The 26,323-nt window shown below is 49.5% G+C and overlaps 1 protein-coding gene across 1 annotated transcript; it reads right to left on the reverse strand.

The window, feature by feature from the left end:
* Nucleotides 1-421: 421 nt before the first annotated feature.
* Nucleotides 422-26,266, reverse strand: SLC15A4 (solute carrier family 15 member 4). The gene is given in 9 exon segments (XM_032653977.1): nucleotides 422-1,348; nucleotides 1,351-1,479; nucleotides 5,796-5,954; nucleotides 7,043-7,198; nucleotides 16,522-16,690; nucleotides 17,391-17,468; nucleotides 17,902-18,070; nucleotides 20,481-20,776; nucleotides 25,643-26,266. Coding segments are annotated over 9 exon segments (1,845 nt in total). The 5' UTR covers nucleotides 26,168-26,266; the 3' UTR covers nucleotides 422-1,184.
* Between the last annotated feature and the right edge of the window lie 57 nt (nucleotides 26,267-26,323).

Raw genomic sequence — 26,323 nt, forward strand, 5'->3', positions numbered from 1 at the left:
ACCCTTTTTATTTATTTTTTTAACCCAAACTCACACCTTCAGCCCCTCTGAGAACTGGTGTTACACTGAGTCATCGGTCTTCAATCTGTCTGAACCCCACCAGTCATGACGTCCTTGTGTTTTTCTATACTTTGTATTAAAAACAACAACAAGATAACCCAAAACTAGCAGGGTGTTTGCGTTTGTTTTTGTTTTCGCCAAACATAAAGTTATATTTTAATACGGAGGAGGCTCAAGAATCACTATCCTAGAGAAATCAAAGAGCTGCGTCAGGAACAGGTATTTCGTTGTGACTTTTCGTCATTTCCTGACTCAGGACCCTGTGCCCCGTGACAGTTCAGGAACCCTCATGACGTCCACCACACGTAAACGCAAATACACGACGACTGTGGACAGACCACGCAGAGAAGGAGCCAGTGGGTCTCATATTCGAGGTGCTTTTTATAATAAAATTACACCAAAAATACAGCAACAAATAGACAACGGTTTATTAGACAAGATGCGAACCCCCACGTCACGGAGAACAGCGCGACCAGCGTCGGTGACTGTGGACAGCCCCGGCCCGCAACGAGCGCTGCCAACGGCCTCCAGTCACAGCGGTGCTGCTCAGAAGAGGGGTTTCCTTCCACCCACCACGGTGGGTCTTTAGTCTTGACAGTACCAGAATGAAACCGTACACAAGGACTGACCAGGCAGGGTTAAAACACGCGTTAGGCTGCTCTGCAGGCTGAGACGGAACACGCAGTCTTAAATAGGTTTTAATGGAACATCGCGCTCTTAAGGAAAGAGCAACAAGAGAGCAATGGCGATGGTTTGAGAACTCGGCATTACGTGAAGCAGCAGGCAGAACACCCTCACCACCGGCCTGTGCCGAGGACCCGCACGGGCGGGATCTGCGGCTCATGAGAGAAACCGTAAGCGGGACTTTTCTTTAAAACCTCGGCAGCACCTGACCACACTTTCATTTCTTAACAAACCCCCCCTTCCTCAATATAAACACATGTTTATTCATCAGGAGAAGAGAAAGTGAGAGCGTGTTTTGTGGGAAGGAGAGGATGAGATGTGTTTAAAATACCGGGACGCCAACCAGCACGGGTGTCGTCTCCCGAGACTTTGTACCGCGGCAGCAGGTGTCTGTCAGAGGGGAAACCGGCGGCAGGGCTCGATCGCAGGAAGGCACTTACCTAGGCCGCGGGTGGAAAAGAGGGAACCAACCCCGGCACCACGCAAGTTTTAGGGAAGTCAGCCGTTTGCTCTGCGAGCCCCCAGAGCACCTTCCCACGGATCTGTCCATCTGTCCGTCCAACAGACCTGACGGGCTGCAGGAGCATCAGGTCCTCCTGCCGGCGGGCGTGCCGTTTGCTCTCGGCCGCTGCAGGTCGTATTTCACGGAAACAATAAGGAAGAGCAGGAGGGTAGCGCCTTGAATAGCAGCCAGAAGAAAAAAGTAATAGTTCAGATAGCAGCCGTTGATGTTGCCTAGAGAAAAGGAAAGAGAGCAGCACAGAAGCTGCACTTAGAGAGAGAGTTTAAAAGATTTTATTTATTTAACTTGGTTCCTACGAAGGTCAGGGTGACTTTTAACTGTGGTCATTAAAAAAGTAAAAAAAGAAAGAGAGAAAAGAATCCTAATTCAAAATACACAAGTGCTTTGTTTCCAAAGCCACTGTGAGTCAGCCGCGTCTCAACACGGGCTCCGGGCTGGGGCCTCCTGCCCCCACACGATGAGGGGCCCCCACTGTCTCCACGTCAGATCCTGTGGCGGACGGCCCTCCTCGCCTGGGTCTACAGTCTGCACACGCGCCAAGACCGCGCGTCGGGCCGGGACGCAGCCTGGACGGCACGTCAGGTGTGAGTGCTGGACTCCCATGTCGTCACCTGACATCAAACAAAGTACCGTCACAGGCCGGGAGAGACGGCGGAACACACACTCCCCGCGCCAGGGGAAGGCACAAGCTTGTTTTTCGCGTTTCTCCTTAAAAACTTCAGGCTGCAGGTTGATACACAGGCGCCCACTTTAACCCTAAGAGCTGACACACTGAATGGCCGACCCTGGCCTGAGCAGCACGCGAGGTGCCCTACGTGCGAGGCTCCGTTCAGTGCCCAACCATTGCCGAGGCGGCGGAGGTGAAGGGCACGGACCGCGGAGCTCCACCAAGGAGGCTCAAAGCCCAGCGTCTTGGTCTCTGGGCCCAGGTTCCCTGCCTGTCAAATGTGGAGACAGCACCCGGGCCACACGGCCGCCTCCTCTTCACGGGGCCCCGTCAGGAGCCCCAGTCCACACGTAGGTCCGGGGCCACCAGGGCTGTAAAGTTGCCGTCTGTTCCCTGAGCAGCGGCCACGCGGCGTGGAGACGCAGGGCTGTGTGGAGGGGACACCGGGGCCGCACACAGCACGCCACCCCGGCTCCCAACAAAGACGGCGTCGCCGCAGCCCTGGACGGTCTACCGCTGACGCCGCTGGTCACCCACTGGAAAGGGCCGGGCACACTGCCGAACAGAGGGGCAGACAGGGGCGGTGCGTCAGCAGTGTCTCTGGAGGACGCTGGCATCTTAGGAAGAAAGCTGCTGTGCTCTCTGACCGGCTTCAAAAGCATCTCCCATTGGCTTATTTAAAACGCCAGACTTCCTTTCCTCTGAAGGTCTCTGTCAAGCTGGGTTATTCTGCAACTTCCTTTTTCTATCTGAACATATACTCATTAAAGTCGGACGTTTAACACTGCTTTTATTTAACAGAACTAGTGAACAAATATAATACACGCTTGTATAATAAGCACTCACACGTTTTTAAAGAATTCTCACTCCTTCAGGCTGTAGAAGACAATGATTTCCTGTGTTTGCTGCTCTGGGAAGAGATCCAGTACTACCTAGAATTTCTACCAGACTGTGTTATTTACTCAACAGTGCTCAGAGAGTTGGAAACAGTGGTTTGGTCCCCGTTGCGGGCGGGCTCCACCCTGGACACTGAGATCCCACCCCCGGACCCTGGTTTGCAGACGCTAGCGCTGCAGTGCCGCTTGGAGCCGCCTCAGCGAGGCTGTCGTCGAAACACCAATCACGCTCTGAAACATCAATCTCCCCAAACTAAAGAGTCATTTACAACTTCCAAAGCTCAAAGCTGGCAGGCCGAGCAAACTGCGCGCCGTGTCTTCCCCGCCAGGGCCCGTCGCAGTCTGGCATTAGGAAGGGTGTGCAGAACTGGGCCCACCACCTAAAGGTGATCACCCTGTACTTTCTTGGGCCTCTTCACAGACAGAAGGTAACTGCATGTAAAGATGGTAAACTCTGGGTGCTTCGTATTTGATAAGACTGACTCCTGGGCCCCAGTAAACAAGCTTCATGTGTCCCCCAAACATACACAAGAACATTCCCAGCTGCTGTATCTGCGACAGCCTCCAACTGGAGATACCACGAACACCCACGTGCCGCAGAACAGATAATGAATTCTGACTTATCGGTACGATGGATGCTCCACAGCAATAACAAAGAGCCGATCACTGGGATGACTCTGAGGACGCAGTGCTGAGTGGAAGGCCACGGCCACGGACGAGAGAGCCGCAGGACTCAGCAGGGTCGACCTCAGAACAGAGTTCACCTTGCCGGGGGCCGGGGGCTTAAGTCAGAAAGGATGGAAGGAACCCTTCCACGTCCTGCATTTTGATCTGGACGAAATGCACACCAAGCTGTGCACTTAAGACCAGTGCCCTTCACAGTACGGACGTGATCCCCAGTCTAAGTAATAATAATAACGAGGACAAGCAGGCCTGGGGCAGGACAGGGAGAGAAGAAAACAACGAGGGGAGCATGTGGGGACTCTTCCTTCAGACCTGGTCCTGGAACCTGACAGCAAGTTACCCACGTGTCAGTCAGGAAACGCTGAGCCAGCCCCACTGCCGCTGGGGCCCTAATGCAGGCAGGACCTGCCGAAGGGCAGAGCCAGGGAGAGCCCAGGACACAGAGAAGCCGTGAAATCTGGGATCACACCTGCTGCTCCTCCTACAGAAACGAGGATGTGGGGGCGGCGGGGAGGAGGTGTCACCTGTCCCATTCTCTCTCCAAACCACCGCCCGTGACAGCCACCTGACCCTAACCAAGTGGGAGCCGACCTGCCACATCCTCTCACATCACTGGACATGGGGCTCCAGGCAGAGGGACTGGAGGGAAAACAAGGAGAGACCACCCTGCACTCCTGGACAGGGCAGCCGATCCAGGACACACGACAAGGCGCTTCTCTTTCGTGAAAATAACACAACAAACAGAATCCAGGTCCAACATCTGTCCACGTGTGCCACGCGCATCAATACTGGACATAAACTTCCCAATGAAAAGTTTTAAAGTTACCTGTCAGGAGTAAAGGATGAGTGACAGGTAAACTACCAGTTATTAAATTAGTAATGGCTGCGGCGGGGGGGGGGGGGGTGGATTAAATCACTGGAAAGCAATGAGAATGACAAAAACCAATCGATCCTTTAAGATACATGTGAAAGTAAAAAAACAGAATCTATATCTTAAGAACTACTGAGGTGTGGTCCCTATAACAAGTCTTTCTTTGAAGGAGGTCTGTCACACGTACAAAACAGATTACGTGACACCAAGAGCGCAGGAGAACTCCCAGAACCCTGTGTAACTGGACTTACCCTCCGAGGGGCAGGGGTAATGAGCACAGCCCCCTCAGCACAGCCAGGAGGGCCTGCCGCGCACACCACTGGCTCTCACAGCCGGACCAGCTGGACACATCACCAGTGGTGCCCGGGGGCAGCAGGGGCTCCGGTTTCTGGAAGCTGCATCAGGGGTCTCTGGGCCAAAACGCCCCCCTCAAGACGGGCATTTTAACTGAATCATGGGAGGGCTTTTGGAATTCTGCAGTTTCTGGAGAACAGTCTCTAAGCTTTCACCAGATTTTCAAGGGGATTTAGAACCTATAAGTGGCTCAGTACCCAGGGGGTACTGAGCACAGAGAAGCCACAAAATCTGGGATCACACCTGCTGCTCCTTCTACAGGGGACGGCAAACGCCACACGCCTATACAAGGAAAAGCAATATGGTGGTTTTTACTGGTACAACATACGAAGGAGAAGCACACCTGCACCTCCTGGGTCTGCTTAAAGGCTACATCGATATGGAAACAGCAAAGCTTTCATCTCTCGGGAGTGATTCTGCTCAAGCTGCCACCTACTGGCATTAGCTGCAAAATCCCATTATGATTGATAATGAGTAATACTTGTTTTTAACAAGGCAACTTATTATCTCTTTTTTTTTTAACAGCAGGAAGTTAAAAGGTACCATCAGGAAAAGAAAAAAAATACGAAAATAAGATACTGGGTTGGCCAAAAAGTTCGTTAGGTCAGTGAATATGTTGTTCAATAAAGTTCTTCATGAAAATGAAAAACGTGGCTTTACTTAAAACCGAACAAACTTTCTGGCCAACCTGATAAATGAAGGGAAATTTGTGATACAGATTTTATTTGCCTCATAATAAAATAAAACTAGTGCTGGACCTGAAGGTGGGAGGGTCAGTCTACTCATCACAGACGCTCTGAGAAAACAGCAGCCACAGAGCTGCTGCTGGAGGCCAACCTGGGGCAGGAGAGGCCCACCTGTCCCCAGGAGACCATCAGGGACGTGGGTAAACGAGGGGAGGCGGGTGGTCTGACGGGGCGCAGGGAGCAGGCTGGGGGCTCCCGGGGCAGCCCGGCGACGCTGACCGCGTCTGGTCCCGGGCGCCCCATGAGGCCCGAGGACTGCGGCGCTGGTCACTGCCAACGACGGGAAGGGGGGCCACGAGGGGGGCCTTACCGAAGTCCGTGTGGCTGCTCATCCACCCGATGGCCTTGAGGGACACCAGTGCCAACAGTCCTGAGCCCACGAAGGACCCGACGCCAGAGAAGAAGAAAAACAAGCCCATGATGGCACTCTGCATGGACTTGGGGGCGGCCGAGTACGCGAATTCCAGGCCTGGGGAAGAAAAGGAGGGCGTTTCGGGAGAGGAGCAGGGCGCCCGCGCCTGCACCGCTGCCCTCGGACACCTGGGCTCTGGGGCGCGGCTCTGAGACAGCACCCAGGCTGGTTGCTCACCTCCTGCTGTCACAGCCCCTAGAAACTCCGCGAGGTGGCCAGTCACCTCCCGCCTTCACACTTGAAGGCAGCATTTGACTTGTCAGCTCTTGGAATTTCTCGTTCCTCACGGAAAGAAAGAGTTTGAAGAAGCAAAATTTGCCTACATTCTTAACTAACGGGAGTTTGCAAACAAAGTACTTACACTAAAATGGGGAAATCTACTCAGGATTTCTATCTGAAAGGCAAGGTCTTTTAGAACAGTTTCAGCAGGTGCATCTATGAACCGAATCACCACTGTGATAAGCAGACATGGAGATCTGCACTGTGCTGTAAAGGAAGGGCCACCCCGTGCGACTCACTCCCTCCACAAGTGCATCAGCCAGTCCGCGTGAGCGCTGTAGGAGGCAGGAGAGGTGAAAAGTGCCGGCCTCCCAGCCCCACCGCTCTGGGCATCACTCATTTTCTCCTTCCCTCGCTCCCAGCAGCTGGGAACAGGCCTGCACAGAATTTACTTGTCTGCATGCCACCACCTGATCTCACCAATAGGGAAGAGAGGCCCGTGAGAACAGGTTTTAAAAATTAGGTTTGCTTCCTTATAAATCTGAACAGAGACACTGAGGGCCAGGCAGTGAGGGACCCCCGAGGCCCGGCCGTGGTGGCGGGACTGCAGGGCGTGGTTATTAGCAACTGTCAGGTAGCCCTTACGGGGGTCTTCCTTCTTCTATCCTCTCTCCTGTTGACCCTCTACGGTAGATGAACTTCAGGTTGATGTTTTGGGGATCCTTTTACACCAAGAAAGGAGAGCCTCAGCCGTACCATTGCTCTTTCCTCACCAATTCACATTCTGCACCACAACTGCCCACCAGCACCCACCAAGCACTGTGCTGTTTCTGTCTCGACGCGGCCTAACGAAGAGGGAAACAGCACGGGCTTTATCGTGCTGAGACAGGACTGGACGCGGACGCCCCGACAGGAAGGAACCTCACCTGCGATGCTCGCAAATATTTCACTGACGCCAATCAGCACGTACTGAGGGACCTGCCACCAGATTGGCAAATCTGCAGCATAGTAAACGACATTTCCAATGGTCTGGTTAATGGTCTTCTCCTTCACGAGGTCCAGCCGTTTGCTTTCCAAAATCCCTACAATTCATAAGTAGGTTATGAGCATTTGTTCATTAACATTTGCAATTAAACTAAAAAACTAGATGCTTGGTACAAGATGTCTGTTGATGATTCTGAGAAATACATGAAAGGATAATGCCCAATAACATAGCTTCCCCCAGAACCCCCCGACCTCAGGAATCTCCCTACTTTCAGCTTCCGAGGTAGGTTACTAAGAAACAGAGGTCATATAATCCATACTTCACGGGGGCGCTCTGCAGTGCCTTATAAAACCAGTGTTCAACATGGTTAACGCAATCCTCAAATCTCTGGACTGCTCACCTAAACACCTTTTATTTCTTTTCAAAGGGGGAGCAGGGGAGAGCTAAACAGTCCTGCAATAAAAAGATGAATTGTGCTATTTACTTACCAGAAGGTAATGAATTTGGAGATGTTTTTCCCCTCAAGGGAACAGATTTAAGCTGATTCACTGATCGTCATCACTATTACAACTACCACGACTACTACTAATGCCATTTTCCTTGTGCAGACGGGCTTAAACCTTATCAGCAAAGTACAGTGGTCCCCCTTTCTCTCTGGGGGATACGTTCAAAACCCCCAGGAGATGCCTGAAGCCCAGGACAGTTCCACATCCTACATATACTATGTTTTTTCCTGCACACACCTACCTCTGATAAAGTCTAATCTATAAATCAGGCACAGTAAGAGACTGACAACAGTAACTGATAATAAACTAGAACGATTATAGCAATACACTGTAATAAAAGTTACGTGAAGGTGGCCTTCCCCTCTCTCTAAACATCTCACCGTACTGTAGGTATTTTCGGACCGCCGTTGACCGTGGGGTCACTGAAACCACGGAAAGCAAACCCAGGGATAAGCGGGACGACTGTAACCCAGACTCTTCGAACCACACCCTGCCCTCAGCAGCACCAAGACCTCACTGGGTCATCGGTCATCTGTCTCGCAGGGCAGAAAGACGTGGGAAGATAAGCAAGACAGAAACAGCTACTCTCCACAAAACAAAACATAAGCAGGTCAAAATAAAGCTTGAAACAACGTGTGGGACCGACTTCTCAAGGTAAAGGTGTCGCTAGGTTGTGTTTTTAAAGGGTTCTAACTGCAGATGAAATAATGGGCCATAATATCTAATGTATATGTAAAAGCATACGGATTTAAAACCGTATGAGGAAGGACAGGAGTCTGCGTAGAGGACAACGGAATATATTAAAAATATTCCTTTCAAAACCTGAGCATGAGAAAGGACCAGGGTACGACTGACTGGATGAGAGACAAACTCTGCAATCTGCAGCCCACAACATATCTCAAACGAAATGTGCCAACAAAGAGAAAACGCGTCAAAGGGCCGAGGGAAAGAGAGACCTCCCAGAGGTGAGTCGACCTTCACACCCGTCCTGCGACCTGAGAAACAGAGCGGGCCCAGGCGTGCAGAGCAGCCACTGCAGAGCGCTTGCTGCTCTGGAAAGGGGCGCGTGCAGCTCAGCCCAGCGGTTATCAGGACGCTGGTGATGGCATCGAGGGCCCTGTCCACAGCGACAGCTCTGCTCCCTGGCAGGGCAGCGGGCAGCACCAAGGGGGCCGTGGCGTCAGCCTGGTTGGAGCGCCTTCAACGCACAGGATAAAGCACTGTGGGCTTCCTCTGCGTGGGCCGAGCTCCAGCCAGCCCGGGGCCACTGCCCTGAGACCGGAAGATCACTGCGCTGTGCTGGCCACCGACCCTCTAGCTGGAAGGGCTCCGTCCAATCCAAGAGCGGAGGGGAAGCACCCACTCAGCCTGTTTTAAGGGAATAAATATTGAAGCTGGAGAAGACTCTTGTCCTCCACAGGAAAGGCAAGAGAGGCTTAAGACAGTGCATGTGTGTCTGTGTGTGTGTGTGTGTCTCTGTGTGTGCGTCTCTGTGTGTGTGTGCATGTGTGTGTGTCTGCCTGCGTCTGTGTGTGTGTGTCTGCCTGTGTGTGTGCGTGCGTCTGTGTGTGTGTGTGTGTGTGCGCACACACGCGTGTGCGTGATGGGGCAGTACTGGTGGGGACGATACACGTATTTAGTACTTCTGCAAGGCCTGGCAGAGAATGGAAGTGAACTGTCGGACGGGATCTGTTCTGCGCTCTTATTAGTTAGGAAAGCACGACTCCGTGAGGACTGGGGGTGAACAGGTAACGGAAACGAAGGGGCGCTGGCAAGGGGGACACAAATAACGAGGGTCGAGCCCCAAGAGACAAGAATGTGAGAAATCACTGAAGCTCCTCTCTGGTGGGACGGGTGACGGATGGCCGGACAGCGCAGAGAACAGAGGCCGAGGGAGAGGGCGAGCCCTCCAGACAACGCAGGGGCTGCGCAGCCGGCAGAGCTCCTGACGGACGGGCCCAGGAGCACCGGCACAGACCAACGTAAGGGCAGATGCTGGGAGAGCCGCCACAGCCATCGACGGGCCAAACTCTTCAGTTAAAGACACGGACTCACATCACGTCAAAACGAAAGAAAACCCAACGCTGCGGGCGAGACAAGAACTAAAGCGTAAAGTGGCAAAGGTCTGAGTGAGGGAGAGGCCGAGCAGAGTCACGGAGAAGGGAGGCTTGGCAACCGCAGCACACGGGCACCAAGAGAACACGCTGAAGGTCAGGCGCACGGCCCCGCGCCCGCAGCAAGCCCGGGAGAAGCAAGCGGAGCCAGCAGCTGGGCAGAGACAGGGGCGCCAGTCTCAGCGACCGTCGGGGTGTGAGCTGGGCTTCTGCCGGGCCTTAGGGTCCCCGTGTGCGCCTCCCGCCACTGCCCGAGGATGGCGCGTGCCCTCCCCAGGGACGACACAAGCCACAGACCTTCGTGAGTGAAACGCCATCATCTGCTAGGAATGCAGCGAGGCTCTGAGACCCAGGAACCCTCTCGGTCCTCACCAGAGCAAGCAGATGGAAAGATGAGGCTTTGCCGGGCAACTGGTTGCATCGGAGGCCCAAGGGCAGACCCAGGTCCCGAACTTTATGGACACTTAACACCTGTGCCCTTGCGGGGCTCCATCCTAACGGGCCCCGCCCAGACCACAGCATCCCTGCACACGGGCCATCGCCGTGATCCCAGGCCCCTGGCAGTACTGGACTTCAGGGCTCCTGCTACAAGGGATCTGACCCACTCAGCTGACGGTGGGACAACCTGCGAGCCATCCTATGCGGCACCCCACGAACGTTTTTAGAAAGTAACACTGGCCAAAACGGAAGCCTTGAAGTCCACGGTACAGAATTATAAAGCCAGGATCTTTCCCAACTCCTCAATTAAAGCTTTTTCATTAACAAATGGATAAACAAAAGCATCAATATTATGAAATGAAAAAAACTTCTGTAAAATTACTCTTGGATCAAAAAGAAAATAAAAACCATAGTTTCAATATCCGTAGGGAGAAAAAACACACTACAACAAATCAAAGTGCAAGAGACTTGGGAAAGCAACAGTAACAGGCCAATTCATGCCATTACGTGGTTTTTACTGTTAAGCAAGAAAGAACAAAAAGACGTGAAGAATTTAACTCAAGAAATGAGAAGAAAACCCCACAAAACAAACCAAAGGTAACAGAAATTAATATCTTAAATTCTCTACTTAGAAAACATAAAAACAATCAAATGATAAATTCAAGACAGACGTCTAAGGAAAAATTATAAAATACAGTCTTGGCAAGCCTAATAAAAAAAGAGCACATAAAAAAGGGAAACTAGAAATGAGGAAGGAAGCACATCAGATTTATTTAAAACACTATTTTTATCGCCACAGTTTTTCTAAAACTCAATAAATGATTTACTAGGGACATTAAAAAAACAAAAAGCTTAAGTGATTCAAGAAAAAACAAGATCTGTACAAAACTGAGAAAAAGGTGGAAAAGTTATATTTCCTTTCAGAGAGGATGTACTCATATGATTTTTTAGGCAAAGACTTGGAACTTCCTGGGAGCAGACAGATAATTCTCATCCTGTTAAAATACTCCCTGCCTTCAGAAATAGGGAGTTTGGACTTCCCTGGTGGCACAGTGGTAAAGAATCTGCCTGCCAATGCAGGGGACACAGGTTCGAGCCCCGGTCTGGGAAGATCCCACATGCCACGGAACAACTAAGCCCATGCACCACAACTACTGAGCCTGCGCTGTAGAGCCCGTGAGCCACAACTACTGAGCCCACGTGCCACAACTACTGAGCCTGTGCTCTAGAGCCTGTGAGCCACAACTACTGAAGCCCATACACCTAGAGCCCACGAGCCGCACCTAGAGCCCAAGTGCCACAACTATTGAAGCCCGTGCGCCTAGAGTCTGTGCTCCACTACAAGAGAAGCCACTGCAATGAGAAGCCCGCGCACCGCGATGAAGAATAGCCCCTACTCGTCCCAACTACAGAAAGCCCATGCGCAGCAACAAAGACCCAGCACAGCCAAAAATAAATAAATTTATTTTTTTAAAAAAGAAAAGAAACAGGGAGTTTACCAACACCTTTTATGAAGCTGTATAACCCTGACACCAAACCAGACTGATATTGGTTAGAAAGAGACGCACAATCGCTCAATAAAAGCAGATTATTGAGCAGACTGGAATTAGCAGATTCCAACCAGACCTTTTAACAAACAGGGTGTATTTTAGAAATTCAGGAACAGTTAAATACCAGATGTTAAAATGAATAAAAATCATGAGCGGCCAAAGGCAGGGAGGGGGTGGAGTAAGGAGGGCATGCAATCCTCCTGAAAACCAAACTAAGATATTTGAGAGAAACTCAACATTCACTTCTGCCAAAAAGTACAAACTTGAAATAAAGCTTAGATATGTAACATCGTCAGGAATACGTATGCAAACTCAGAGGTGAGAGTGAACCTTCCACAGTGAGGGGCTGAAGGTGCGCTCGTCGAAGTCAGGGATAAAGGGGGGCATCCGTCACCACCAGCAGCCTTGGAGAAAGCCGGGCCACCCTGCCAAATGGAGAGACACAGGGAGGCGTAGCAGGAAGGCAGGAAAACGGGACTCTCCGGCGGCCCAGGGGTTAGAACTCAGGGCTCTCACTGCCCAGGCCCGGGTTCAGTCCCTGGTCGGGGAACGAAGGTCCCACAAGCCGGGCAGTGTAGCCTGAATAAACAATAAATACCTTCTTTTTATAAAGAAGGCAGAAAAGAAACTATGTTAATTTCAAGACGAGCAACCATCTGAAAACAATTCACTGAAACTCAGAATTTTAAAAAATCTCCTAGGTGAGAAACCAAAATACATAAAAGCAGTTAGGAATAAACCTAACATAAAATGTACAGGACCTAAATGAAGAAGCATATAAGACTTCACAAGACGTCAATAACAAAATTAAAGGGAAAGTGAAAAAAATGGGAAAAAAATATTCGTAAAATGAGATAAAATTCTGAGTAGCGACAATCTATACTCTATTACAAGAAAAACCCACTAGAAAACTGGTCACAACACACAAACTGTACACAGAATAGAATGTCTGACACATTTTGGGAAAAAGTCTTAAGATCACTCACAGTACACATTAAAGATATAGAATGCTGGAACCCTTCAGATAAGAGAACATTAACAGAACACAATCATCAGTGCGACGAGGGCACAGTGAGATCAGACTCGCGTCGGCACGCTGCTCTGGCCCTCTCACACGAGATGAGCACACATGTGCGGACGTGTCAGGGTGTACACACAGCACTGCTTCAGGTAGGACAGACTGGAATCAACCCTCACGTTTAATAAGAGGCCTGGTTTTAAAAACTGATAGGACCCAAAATGGAATATTACGTCGTTGTCAAAAACCATAATTTAAATTTGTAATTGACTTGGAAAAATGGTATGTATTATATATAGTATACAAAAATAGCTTATAAACTGTGAATAGTTTGTTCCATTTCTGTTGTTTAAAAAAGAACAATTTAGCTGTAATAAAATATTCTAGGAAGATATAAACACAGGTGTAGGCGTCATCACTGGATGGTGGGATTAGGAGTGAATTTAGGTCTCCTCGCACTTCTATCTACGTATTTTTAACGACCGTGGATTGACTCTGTGATAAGTTTGTTTTTGTTTTGTTTTTTTTTCAGTACGCGGGCCTCTCACCGTTGTGGTCTCTCCCGTTGCAGAGCACAGGCTCTGGACGCGCAGGCTCAGCGGCCATGGCTCACGGGCCCAGCCGCTCCGCGACATGTGGGATCCTCCCGGACCGGGGCACGAACCCGCGTCCCTTGCATCGGCAGGCGGACTCCCAACCACTGCGCCACCAGGGAAGCCCTGATAACGGTTTTTTAAAAAGTGCTGTAGACCAGTGGCTCTGAACTCCTTCCTAACGAAAGCTATGACCCAAGAAAAAGGCACTCAGATGATTCTGTCTCCATTCCAGATGCTCTCTTATGCCCTGAAGTCCGGGCACAGACTCCTGCCTAAAAACCGCTGTGGTAATAGGGCATCCACAGCACAGCAGAGTGGAAGAGCAGACCGTGAGGCACACGGATGGGTACCGTCAGCCTGGGATGACGGAAGGTAACTCTGTCATGTACACACATCAAACACGGATGCAGTGATTACACTTCCAGGGATTCGAGAAGTAAAGCAATTTCACTGCAGTGATTACCGTACCGTGAAAACTAGAATCCTCAACACCCAACAACAAAGGATCGCACGTGAATGTTTGACACGGGGGAAGGATATTTTAGGTTTGTTTTTTTCTTTTAAAGCAGGTGACGAAGTATAAACGCACACACACATCACATCATACATAATTTTTCCCATGCACTTGCAGAATGGTGGTAGAAGATTTCCTTGGAAGCCCCCGGTGGAATTATGAGTGCTTAAATCTGTGTGTATGAGAGAGAGAGAAGGAAAAGGAGGAGGAAGGGGGAAATGAGGGGAGATGGCTCATCTGTATTTGGCGGATTTTTCTACCCCCCAATAGTAACAAGCGTAGCTTTTATTACATTTTTATGGTTTCCTCACACTTAGTATTCCTTAATCAGGCTCAAATCTGCTTACACATCAGTATCTCATTTTCACAAAAACACAGAAGGTGTGTGTGTATGTATGCAGAGACACACAAACGGGATTAGACAGATACACACCATCCCAGGAATGAGCATCTCTGGGGAAATTACAGTTGATTTTTATTTTCTCCTTTATGTTTCTAAGGTTCCCTTTTCTCCAGTGAGCATCTATGATGTTAGTAAATTAAGAACACGCACAATTTTTAAGGGGCAAGGAAATCTGACAAATTAACACACTTCTTTTTTTCTCAAGCAGACTAGAAGAAACCCCTTGGACATGCCTGATTCTCATCTAAGAAAATTTAAAGAAAGAATTATTACCGGCAGGGACGGTACTAAATGGAAGATCCTGATTTATCATCGTTGAATGTAGTAAGCTAAAAGGCAAAATAGTCTCTTTTCTATTAAAACTTTGGTTTGCTGTAATGATTTCAGGTCTGTATTCAAAGGTCATTAATGTTCCAATTAAATAATATTCACTGGAGTTGGAAATGAAACGGCATGAAACACCAGTTACTGCTTACATTAAATTTAATAAATTGTGCTTAAGTCCAGTTGCCAGGTATTTAAACTCTTTAAACCAGTGGCCATTAAGCTCCTTCCCAACTTCTGGCCACTCAGCAAAGAGAGCCTCTTTAGGACACCAGCCTCAGCGGTGTTTTCCGTAGGTAAGTGATCAATTCAGATGCTGAAGTTCAGAGCGGTCGTGGTCACACAGTACAGAGCACCTGCCTCTCTGCAGGTGCCCGTGGCCACCTGACGACAGCCCGACCTGCTGAGCAGGAAGTGGACTGCCGGCACGGCCCGCACTTTTAAGACAGCACTGCCTGCCCCGCTGGACAACGTTTCCCACGTAAACAAGCAAAGAAACCACCGGGAAGCGCCTGGGGTTCTCAGGGCAGCCCGGAGAAACTATTCAGCCATAAATGAAACTGGAAGACAAGATGGTATTAGAGGAACCAAAGCCGGAGTCTGCTAGAAAATGCCTGGGGAACCAGCAGCCTCCCCTTTCCCACAGGGAGAGGACAAGGCCTCCTTTCCAAGGGGTGTGAATGGCTGGTCGGGGTACAGAGAGGGGGCTCCCCAGCCCAGGAAGAAGCCGGGCCCACGGCAGGCACTCAGGGCACCACCCCAGCACAGCGGCCCTGCCCATCACCGATTCTGCGGCACGAGACCTGCAATCAGAGCCCCGCTGTAATTCAGCTCTCGTCTGCTCTGGCTTACCTCCCCATGTGCACAGGACTGGAAGAGAAACGAATCACACAGCAAGCACACAGCAGAAACTTCATTCAGACACGCCCTCCCTTTAATTACCTATTTGATTAAGAAAAAACATAACTGTCTCCTAAGATGTCCCAGTGTCTGGAATACAGAATTCTTAAGCCTAGGGACTCATTTCTTTAAATCTATCGAGTACTATATCAATAGATAGTACTATACCTAGTACTGTGTTCACCCTGGCGAGAGTGGATGGAAGCTGCTGTGAAGCACTGTCGGAGACTATTAAATTCCATCTCGGCAGGGCTTAACATTATACTCCTCATAACAGAGATGATATATAGGTGATTCAGGAATATCAGCCTTCCTTGTCTTGTTATATGAGTAAGCTATTTCACGGTTCAGTCATTTTCAAATACTAATGAAGGAAGAGCTCCAAAGCAAGGTGAGAAAGTCAGCAACACCTCAGCTTTATCAGCACACGGTATTTCAGCTTATACTTCAGAATCTAAGAATTATGCAAACAGAATGGAGCCCCCAAAAGGTGTTGGAATACGCAGGCATTAGTTCTTAACCTCTTTCTTTTTTTCGGGGGGATGGAGGCTGGTTACAAACCTGTGTTTGATTTAAAAACAAAACAAAACAAAAACACCTTTCTCTCCAGGAAGATGCACGTAAAATTTTACATAAAAGTGCCAAGGGTTCAGGGTGTATAAAGCTGATTAATGGACCTGACATTAAGAATCACAGCTCTGAGGATTATTTAACACCGTTAATGTATGAAATGTCATCCACACGGCAGTTAACAGTTGTCTAAAATCTAAATCACTAGGAGACAACAAGCCTCCTTTGATTCAACCCAAAAGTCACTTTCCAGAGCATTTCACTGGTTATAGTTCTAAAAAAACAAAACCAAACAAAACAAAAACCAGACAAATCCTTAGGAAAAAACCCTTAAGCTTCCTAAATGAAAAACTAGAAAATGAACACCAGTCAGGGTTAGAATAACCCATATATGTCCTCTTTTGAAGTACACACACTTCCTGAGTGCCCCGCGGTGTGTGGCCACATTCCGCATCACCCACCGCCGGAACCGGAAACGGCTTCTCACCTGCCGCGAAGGCCGAGCACATCACAAAGAACATGCCCACCGCGATCCTTTTCAAGGACGATGGGAGCAGCCCGTTTCTTCTCAAGATGGGATCCACCAGTTTATCTTTCAAGGGAATTAACAGGAGGATGAGCACAGCATCGAACATGGTTAGCCAGGCTGCCGGAAACTGGGAGCGGGAAACACAGAAGACACCTGCTTATTTTTCTGCAGTGTCAGCAGTCACGCGTCTGACAACTAACATCTAAATGGGAAAAGCTTATTTCAAGAATAGCTCATCAGGGCTTCCCTGGTGGCGCAGTGGTTGAGAGTCCGCCTGCCGATGCGGGGGGTGCGGGTTCGTGCCCCGGACCGGGAGGGTCCCGCGTGCCGCGGAGCGGCTGGGCCCGTGAGCCATGGCCGCTGAGCCTGCGCGTCCGGAGCCTGTGCTCCGCAACGGGAGAGGCCGCAGCAGTGAGAGGCCCGCGTACCGCAAAAAAAATACAAAAAAAAAAAAAAAGTTCATTTGTACAAAGTATAACCTCCTAGGAAAATAGTCTGTCTCAAGACACTGGTACTGAGAAAAGGCTTCCATTTCTAAAGGGATTTGCGTTTGTTTTTCTGTGCTTTCTCGGGAAAGAAGAATCAGGTGAAATGTTAACGTCAGGAGTCAACTTAATCTAGCAAAGGACATAACCAATGGGAAACAGTCTCAGAAATAAGTCAACATTCCATTTCAACATTCCATTCAAGTTCCATTTCAACATTCCAGGAATGCTTTTAGTTCAAGCTAACTGCTGTCATTACAAAGTATCTACCATTGGTAGAAGGAATCCATTTCTCACGTAAACCCCCAAAGACAATTTTCAGATCATTTCAACTGTTCTCACCGTATGAGGATTGGTTGTAATGCTGGAAATTTCTGGAATCTTCAAATGAAGACTTTGTAAAACATACGTCGTCTGCATCTGGGTGTAGAAAGCAGCTGTCATTACATGAGCACGGCTGTCACTCACTCGCAGCCTGCGCCCTCCCCCAGACTACACCGTGCTGAGACTTGCAACACTCAGGTTTGAAAACACGGGTCAATTACTTGGTCACCATAAAAGTTGTCTGGAGATGAACTTTGAAAAAGAAGTAACCATTATCCCAGTGAGAAACCACATTAAAAGGTGGGGTCTGGAAAAACAGAAGCATCCCCATTCTTAGCTTCGTTTTAAGGTTTTCAAAACATTTCAATCAGCAAAAAGGAGTCCGTAACTAAAAACGAGATTCCGAGATCCTGAAGACTCGTGACAAAGAAAGCCAGGAACCCTGCGCACTTCAGTGATGGCCAAAACGAGTGCCGGGGTGGCGTTCACGGGGAGATAGAGGAAATGAAACCTGAATGTCACCACTCACTTGAAAATACACTGTCCAGTAAGGTATCAAAGCCAAGAAAACGGGGACAATCTTGACAAGGGCTTTCACATCTTCCACTTTATCTTCCGGGAATGGCCCTCCATGAGACATCTTACATGAATCAAACAGACTGTGTTTAGAAGATTGCTGAAAGACTCCAATGCCTTCACTTTGGGAAATAAAATGAAGGAATTAGTTTTCTTCCACCCCCAGAAATCAATTATTTGGTAACAAATTAAGTTTGGAGGTAGGAAACCAGCTTGCTGTGCTGAATTTGCTTCAACTCCATTCTGCTACCTACTAATCGTCCCCACCCAGTACAGCTACCTAGATTATTCCTCAACACTGGGACACATGGACACAGCTGGCAGAAGGACTTCCTAGCCAGAGTGAGACTGTAGCCACCATCCTTTTCTTGAGCCTAGGAGATATGGTAGGATCGCCCCTCACCGTCTGAGAGGTGGCTGACCTCACCCCCAGCGTTGTCACCCTGGCCACCAGCCCCACTGTGCTGAGGAAGGCCCGCGGTGTCATCCGAGGCTGATGACAACTTTATGTCGGCTGCGTGACCGGGTGAGCATCTGAAAAAATTACTGTGCTGGACTGTTTGCATTTTAAATTAGGTCATTTATCAAACGTCAAGACTTGACGACCACACCGCCTGTTACAAACCCGAGCTGCTTTACTATTACACCAGCGTGACTGGGAGGGAGGCTCTCAGGGAAGCCACCTACTCTTCGGTGAAGGAAGAGCCGAGAGGGGAAGGGGCGATGCTTCTGGTGATGATGGTAACTTGACAACGTGACCTTCCACAAAAGCATCGCCATCAGTTAGTTACCGCTAACCGGGCTCTTATTGGCTCACTGAGGCCTCACACTGATCCTATGAGAGGGGTCCTTTCCCACTGCACGAGAAGGAAAAGAGGGCTTTACAAGGACAAGGTCATAAACCTGCCCAAGGTCATACAGCCCTAACCTGTGCGTAAGGAGAGCACAGCTGGAGAATTCTCTAGACCATCAACTTTTCTGCAAGCTGGTCCTTTTCTAATTGTGCCAAGGAAGACTTCAAAAACCAACCTAAAGGGAAAACAGATTCCTAAGTCCAAACTGACTTCGCCACGCCACGTGTGCATTAAAACCCAAGTGTCCACAAAGCAATGGTGTTCTCTCGCAGAACTGTCTACCAGGTACCACCCACACAGACACACTGAAAAGTTAACAGTATATTTTGCTAATGGCATTCAATCTGTAGCCTAAACATCTAGGATCTGAAACCCTGCTTCTGCCTAATTAAAATGAGGCCCCAGTAAAGCACTACTGCTTGCTGCTGAGGCAATGAGGCTTCAACTGTTAAAAATTCTTTAGTGTGGTCCCACCAGCTGCAGTTCTGACTTATGAGTCTGAATGCCACACTGACCCACTAGAATTCCAGGGCACTGGGGTGGTTAGCTGTGCCGGAATTCCGCACGGGGACAGCTGAAGCAACTAGAGACGTTTAGCCGGGAGCGAAGGGGCAGGGCCATAGAGCTGCTTTGGTACAGGAACATCAGACAGCTGTTATGGCTCCAAGGACATAAATTAGACACACGCAGACAAGCCATGAGGGGGCAGACAGACGCGGGGTCGGCCTGCAGAAGGTTCCTGCAGGACGTCAACCTCCGGCTCAGGGACTGAGCGCCCATCTCAACACCAGCCTTGATCAAAATATTCCTAGAGGCTCAACTCCAAAGGGTCCTGGGGACTTTTCTGGGGGGATGGACATACTCTGTATCCTGAATGCACTCTGGTTACATGATGGAATCTGTCACAATTCCCAGAACTGTATAGGTAAAAGGGACGTATTTTACTACAGGTTGTTGTTACATCAGAAAGTAACAACAAAAAAATTCTGAAGTCTCTTTTTGATCTACGTTCTGGACTTTTCTTCATTAATCTGCATCTAGGGTGACTGACGTTCCGCCAGTTTGCCCAGGACTCCCCGGGCCCGGGACTCTGGGCTTTAAGACCTCAGGTCGTGGGCATACGGTGCTAAAACCGGGAAGTCCTCTGCAAAGGGGATGATGGAGTTACCCTACCTGCATCTCAGTTCTGCTCTCCTGCCCTTCTCAAAGAGCGGCTGCAGGGACCCCTGGGGGACGGGCCATGGGGACCCGCGCAGCAGCTTCCTGCTTAAGGAGCACAGACAGGCAGCGACCAAGTAAGCGAATGCTTGGCTTCTCATTCAAAGGAATGCATCAAGTAGTACACTGTCTCTTCGATGCCCTTGGCAAGCTTCTGTCTTTTATCACCTTTACACGACTACGTAGTCGGGAGCCTCCATCTCACACCAGCAGTGAGAGGAAGGTCAACGTGCAGGTTAGAAATGAAAAGCACGAGCCCAGGAGGGAGGCCGCTGGTCTGCCTTTAAGATGGAGACAAAGTACCTCACACCCGCCTCCTGGAGCTGGCGTGAGACATTTCAACCTCAGCCCCGTGTCCCCCTTCACGGTGAGCACAGGACAGACATAAGCCAGCACTTTATTTATGACGGTTGGTAAGTCACGTGGAAAACTGAGCCTGTGATGAGAATAAAGTGCTCACCCACTAGGACTGCGTTCCCTGGTTTGCTTCTGGGGACAGCACGAATACACCAGGATCCTGAACACGTCAGTGAAGGCGCTGCCATCGGGCGGCTTGGTGATGAAGAAGGTCTGGCCGCAGAGGAAGGCCACGAAAGCCACTCCGATGCAGACAGCGGGGATGGTGTAGCCGGTGACAAAGCTCACGTTCTGCTGAATGTAGGCAATGCCCCCCAGAGAAATGATTGCTCCCAGATTAATGCTCCAATAAAACCAATTAAAAAATCTTCTCGTGGCTTCTGGACCGCGATCTTTAACCTAAAATAACCGGGAGGAAAGAGATTTAAAAACGTGTGATCATCCTCAAGGACGAAAAACATATACGATGTTTTCATATATTACTATACCTTTATATCAATTACTGTTGTCACCATAGCCTTTAAGAGAGGCAGCACATGGGAACTCCCTGGCAGTCCAGTGGTTAGAACTCTGCACTTTCGCTGCCCGGGCCCAGGTTCCATCCCTGGTCGGGGAACTAAGATCCCACAAGATGCAGCCAAAAAATCCAGAAATGTAGCCGATCAATCAAAATGGTGTTTACAGATACAACCTGACCAAAAAAATGTATCTTTTATGCTTTTAATTACTGCAGATTCCGGGCAGTGTTTCTCTTAACTATACTTAGATCCAGCAAATCCTAGAGTTTCTCCAAGTATCTCCCGTGGACCACCTGCTTTGGAAACGCCTGGCATGCTCCTCAAAAATACAGATTCACAGGACCCACGTTCCAGGACTACCCACTAACCATCTCTGGGGTTGGGGCCCAGGAATCTGCATTTTAAACAACTTTCCAGAGGACTTCTACTCACAGCCCTTCCCAGTATCTACAGTGGCACAGCACACATCCTGGCAAGCTTGGCAGTCTACTTATTTGAACTTCCAAGTGTAATTCACTAAAATTACTTCAGGAACCTAAGCCTATCACTAGACCCTAAATAACCACATAGCAGTAATTTTCTTACAGGAGCCTGCTGGCTCCTATAAACCGCAAGTCACATGCCTCCATGCCCTGGACTGACACCCGCACTTCATGTGGGTCACATTACGTCACCATCTGTACACCTGCCTCCAGCCCTACCCGACCAAGGGTAAACAGGACCATCATATGACGGGTCAAAAGACACTGCTGCGGTCAACTCAGAGAAGTGCAGCTAAAGGAACAGGGTCCTGGGGAGTGAGTCAGACAGTCGGCTGATTTGGGAAAATTCCTTTAAACACATAACAGCACAACTCTTTTTTTCCCCTCTAGAAAAAATGTATCTTTGCTCTCTTTGTCTGTAAAAAAGAGTTCTTTCAGTTCACTCGTTCAACTACAGGAGCCATCCATTTAGAATGACTGTGACCTTTGAGGAAGGTTAATCACTCGGGGGAAAAGACGGGGCTGACGTGATTTACATCAGCATCACCCCTGGACTCTGGTGTGCATCTTCCTTCAGAAGTCAGCTAAGGCCTCCTTCTCAGGGCTGCACAGCATGACCCCATTCATCTCTCACTCAGAGGGTCTCCTAGAGGCCCTGTATCACAGACAAAGGCGTCAGTGATAGAGAAGCATAAAGGTATCTTCCAAGTATTACTCAGCCATAAAAAAGAATGAAGTAGTGCCATTTGCAGCAACATGGAAGGACCTAGAGATGATCATACTAAGTGAGGTAAGTCAGACAGAGAAAGACAGATACCATATGATATCACTTATATGTGCAATCTAAAATATGGCACAAATGAACTTATTTCCAAAACAGACTCACAGACATAGAAAACAATCTTATGGTTACCAAAGGGGAGAGCTGGGGGAGGGATAAATTGGGAACTTGGGATTAATAGGTAACGCCACTATACATAAAATAACCAACAAGGTCCTACTGTGTAGCACAGGGAACTATATTCAATATCTTGTATAACCTATAAAGAAAGAGAATCTGAAAAAGAATATATAAATGTATAACTGAGTCACTTTGCTGTACACATGAAACTAACACAACACTGTAAACTATACTTCAATTAAAGAAAAGAAATCCTGGGAGTTCCCTGGTAGCCTAGTGGTTAGGATTCCCTGGTGGCCTAGTGGTTAGGATTCGGTGCTTTCACTGTCGTGGCCCGGGTTCAATCCCTGGTCTGGGAACTGAGATCCCACAAGCCGTGCGACACCTCTGGGGGACGCCTCTCAAATCCCCTTCAAAGACCAGCAAGCACCTGACACAGAGCAAGCACCTTGGCTGAAGGGTACTAATATTTTCCTTTTACATGTTTTTTTCACTGAGATACAGTTCTCATAATAAAAAATTCACCCTGTTGAAATGTACCACTCAGTGGTTTTCGGTCTATTCACAGATGTGCAACCATCACCTCTATCCAATTCCACATTTCTTGTCACACCAAAAAGAAACTTCCTCTTACAGTAGCTTCCCTTTCCCCTCTCCTGACTCCTGGCAACCACTAACCTCCTCGTCTTTGTGGACCTGTCTATTCTGGACATCTCATATAAATGGAATCACATAACATGCCGTGTTTTGTGCCTGGCATCTTTCAGGGGCATGATGTTTTCAAGGTGCATCCACGTTGAAGGAAGTACTTCATCCCTTTTTACTGCTGAAGGATATTTCACTGTATGGAGGGAGCACACGTGCTTTATCCACCCATCAGTTGATGGACATCCCCTTAACTTTTTAGTAAAAAAAATTTTAAACATACAGAAAAGTTGAAAGAATAGTAAAGCATACACTTCGATAGCCTTCATTTACAGCCTCAGTTCTTTTTCTGTATATATATGAAATACTCTTTTGGCTGAACCATTTAAAAATAAGTTACAGCATCATTATTTCACCCCAAAGATTTCATCATGAATCTCCTAAAAATAAGGCCATTCTTCTACATAACACAAACCACACAAACACCTAAGAAAATTAACACCAATGCAACTTTATCTAATATGTGGTCTATAATCAAGTTATCACAATCATCCCAATAAATGGCTTTTAGAAAAGCTGGGCTCCAATCACGAAGCACATGTTGTGCTTGGCTGTCAAGTCTCTCTGATATTATTCTTAAATATAGAGTGGCTCTCCTTTGTCCACGGCAGTGTCACGTTAGAGAAGATGAGGTCAGTTCTATTGCAGAAGAGCACGTTTCTTTTTAAGGTCCACATCTAATTACACATCAAAAGAGCGCAAATTCTGTCGTGCCTTCTAGAGAACCTCTACAGAACCACTCATTCTTTTCAGGAATATTAATCCCTCGTCTATTATCTACTGGAGAGCAGGAATTTTTAAGTCAGACTTTCCGGGTTTAAACCCAGCTCCTCCACTCACGTGCTGTGGACCTGGGTAGGTCAAACCGCCCAAGCCTCCGTTTACTGTAAAACAGGGACAATTCGGGATATAAATTGTTGCAAGGTGTTAGATAAGATCGCATAGGAAGAGCGCTCGGTACAGCACGGGGCACAACCTAAACACTCAGGGCGCACTTTAGTCCTGTGGCCTGGTCTTTAAAGACGGGTAATCCCAGTCCTGTGCCTTCGCCGTTGGCCTGTGAGCTGCCGGCACCCCAAAGGCCAAAGCCGTCACAGTTACAGGACACATTGAGAAATCAGACCTGCACCTAAACCCTGGCTTGACCACTCACTACCTATAGGACAACAAAAGAAATAAATCTTTTTGCACCTCCATTTTCTCATTTAAAACATGGGTATAAGATTCACATGAGATTCAAATGAGTTCACGTATGGAAACCACATTCCATGGTGCAGAGGAGGAAGTGAAGAATTCAGGACATTAGGCAACTCTTATTTCCAACACCATTATAAGGCATCGCCTTTCACAGGGGTGATTAAAGTTCAGATTCAGAGGCCAGGCTCTTGCACCCTGGCTCAGTCATGTACTAGCTCTGTACCACTGGGCAAATGATTTAACCTCTCAAGCCCCAGTTTCCTCATCTGTAAAATGGGCACGGTAACAGCAGAGGAGTCCTATGAACTCTGACAAAGTACTCGGCACGGGGCCTCATGCACAGTAAGCCCTCCGTAAATGTTCGCAATCACGTGGCTACTTAGCGCAAAAACCCAGGAGTTACCTTCCCTGTTGCTTGCAGAAGATCCACCAGCAATCCCGGTCCCTCTACCTCCATAACTTATCCTGAATCGACCACTTCACTCCCTGTCCACTGCCCCCGTCCTAGTCCAAACCTCTAATCTCTCACCTGGCCAGTGAAACAGACTCCTACCTGATCTGTCTGCTGTCAGCACTTCCCATACAACCTAGTCTCTATACCCGACATCCGCAAACTTTTTCTGTGAAGGGGCAGGGTGTAAATAGTTTAAATTTTAAGTGACGTTCAGTCTGTCACAACTACTTGATTCTGCTACCGTACTGTGAAAGCAGCCACAGCATATGTGACCAGGAAGGTGCAGGGCTGTGTTCCAATAAAGCTTGATTTGTGGAAGCTGAAATTTGAGTTTCTTATCATTTTCATTTGCCACAAAAATATTCTTTTTACTTTTTTCCTATTGTACAAAAAACTAAGTACCAGTCTTATTCTTAGCTTGTGGGCCCTCCAAAAACAGGAAGTAGACCAGATTTGGCTGGCAGGCCACAGCTGCCAGGCCCACGCCCTACAGAGACTGAATTTTTTAGAAACATACATCAGATCACATTACCCCCTGCTCAAACCCCCAAAAAGGCTCCCTACTGTATTCAAAACAGACCTCAAACTCTTTAGAAAGCTTCACATCACGAAGCACCTGCCTGCCACCCCTGTTCCCACTTCTTCTTTTGTTTCAAACATACTTGTCACATAACCTTCCGGAAGTTTAAGGCGTACAGTGCGTACAGACTTGGTACACTGATGTTCTGTACTGCAACACGACTGCCACGGTAGCTGCAACATCCCTCTCTTCTGGCCCCCGGGCCTTTGCACTTGCAGAGGCCCACTCCAGAAACCGCTCTGCTCTCCCCCAGGTCTCAACTCCTAAAGCCCCCCCCAACTCCTAAAGGCCCCCTCCTAAAGGAAGGAGGCCCCTCGGTCTGCAGCCCCCGCGCGCCAGCGCCCACCCTGCGCGGTCCCCCACGGTACTTGGGTTTCCTGGTCGGCGGGCGACCCCGCCCCCTCGCCCCGCACCTGCGCGGCCCTCACCTGGTCGGCGCCGAAGGGCGTGATGTTGGCCTTGACGGCGCCCACGCCCAGGCCCACGAGCGCGAGCGCTGACAGCGCGGCGGGCGCGCAGTAGCGGGCAGGCGCGTCGGCACACGGCTGCGCCGAGCAGTTGCGGACGCGCGTGGGGCGGGGGGCCCCGCAGAGCGCCGTGCGAGTGGCAGGCGCGGCCAGCAGCGGGAAGGCCAGCATGCCGAGTAGGTAGAGCGCCAGGCTGAGCAGGATGGCGCGCGCCCGGCCGAGTCGCGCGTCGGCGAGCCAGCCCCCGAACGGCGACACCAGGTAGGTGAGGCCCATGAAGAGCAGCAGCGCCTGGCTGGCCTGCGCGCCCTCCCAGCCGAACGCCGTGCCGTTGAGGAACAGCACCAGGTTGGCCGTGACGCCGTAGAAGGCGGCGCGCTCCAGCAGCTCCGTCAGCAGCACGGCCGCGCACGCCGCGCGCCGGCCCTCGAACGCCGCCCGCCGCGCGCCCAGCAGCGGCGTCCGCTCGTCGCCTGCGCCCGCCATGCGCCCCACAGCTCACCGGCCGCCCGCCCCCGCCGCCAGCAGTTCCACTGCGCTGGGCTCAGCCCGGCTCTTCCGCCGCCGCCGCCGCCCTTCTCGCGATACTAGGCTCGCCGGCCTTCTCGGCCCGCCCCGCGAGCGTCCCTATTGGGCGAGCCC

The sequence above is a fragment of the Phocoena sinus genome, chromosome 14, assembly GCF_008692025.1.
Source record: "Phocoena sinus isolate mPhoSin1 chromosome 14, mPhoSin1.pri, whole genome shotgun sequence".
NCBI classification, from domain to species: Eukaryota; Metazoa; Chordata; class Mammalia; order Artiodactyla; family Phocoenidae; genus Phocoena; species Phocoena sinus.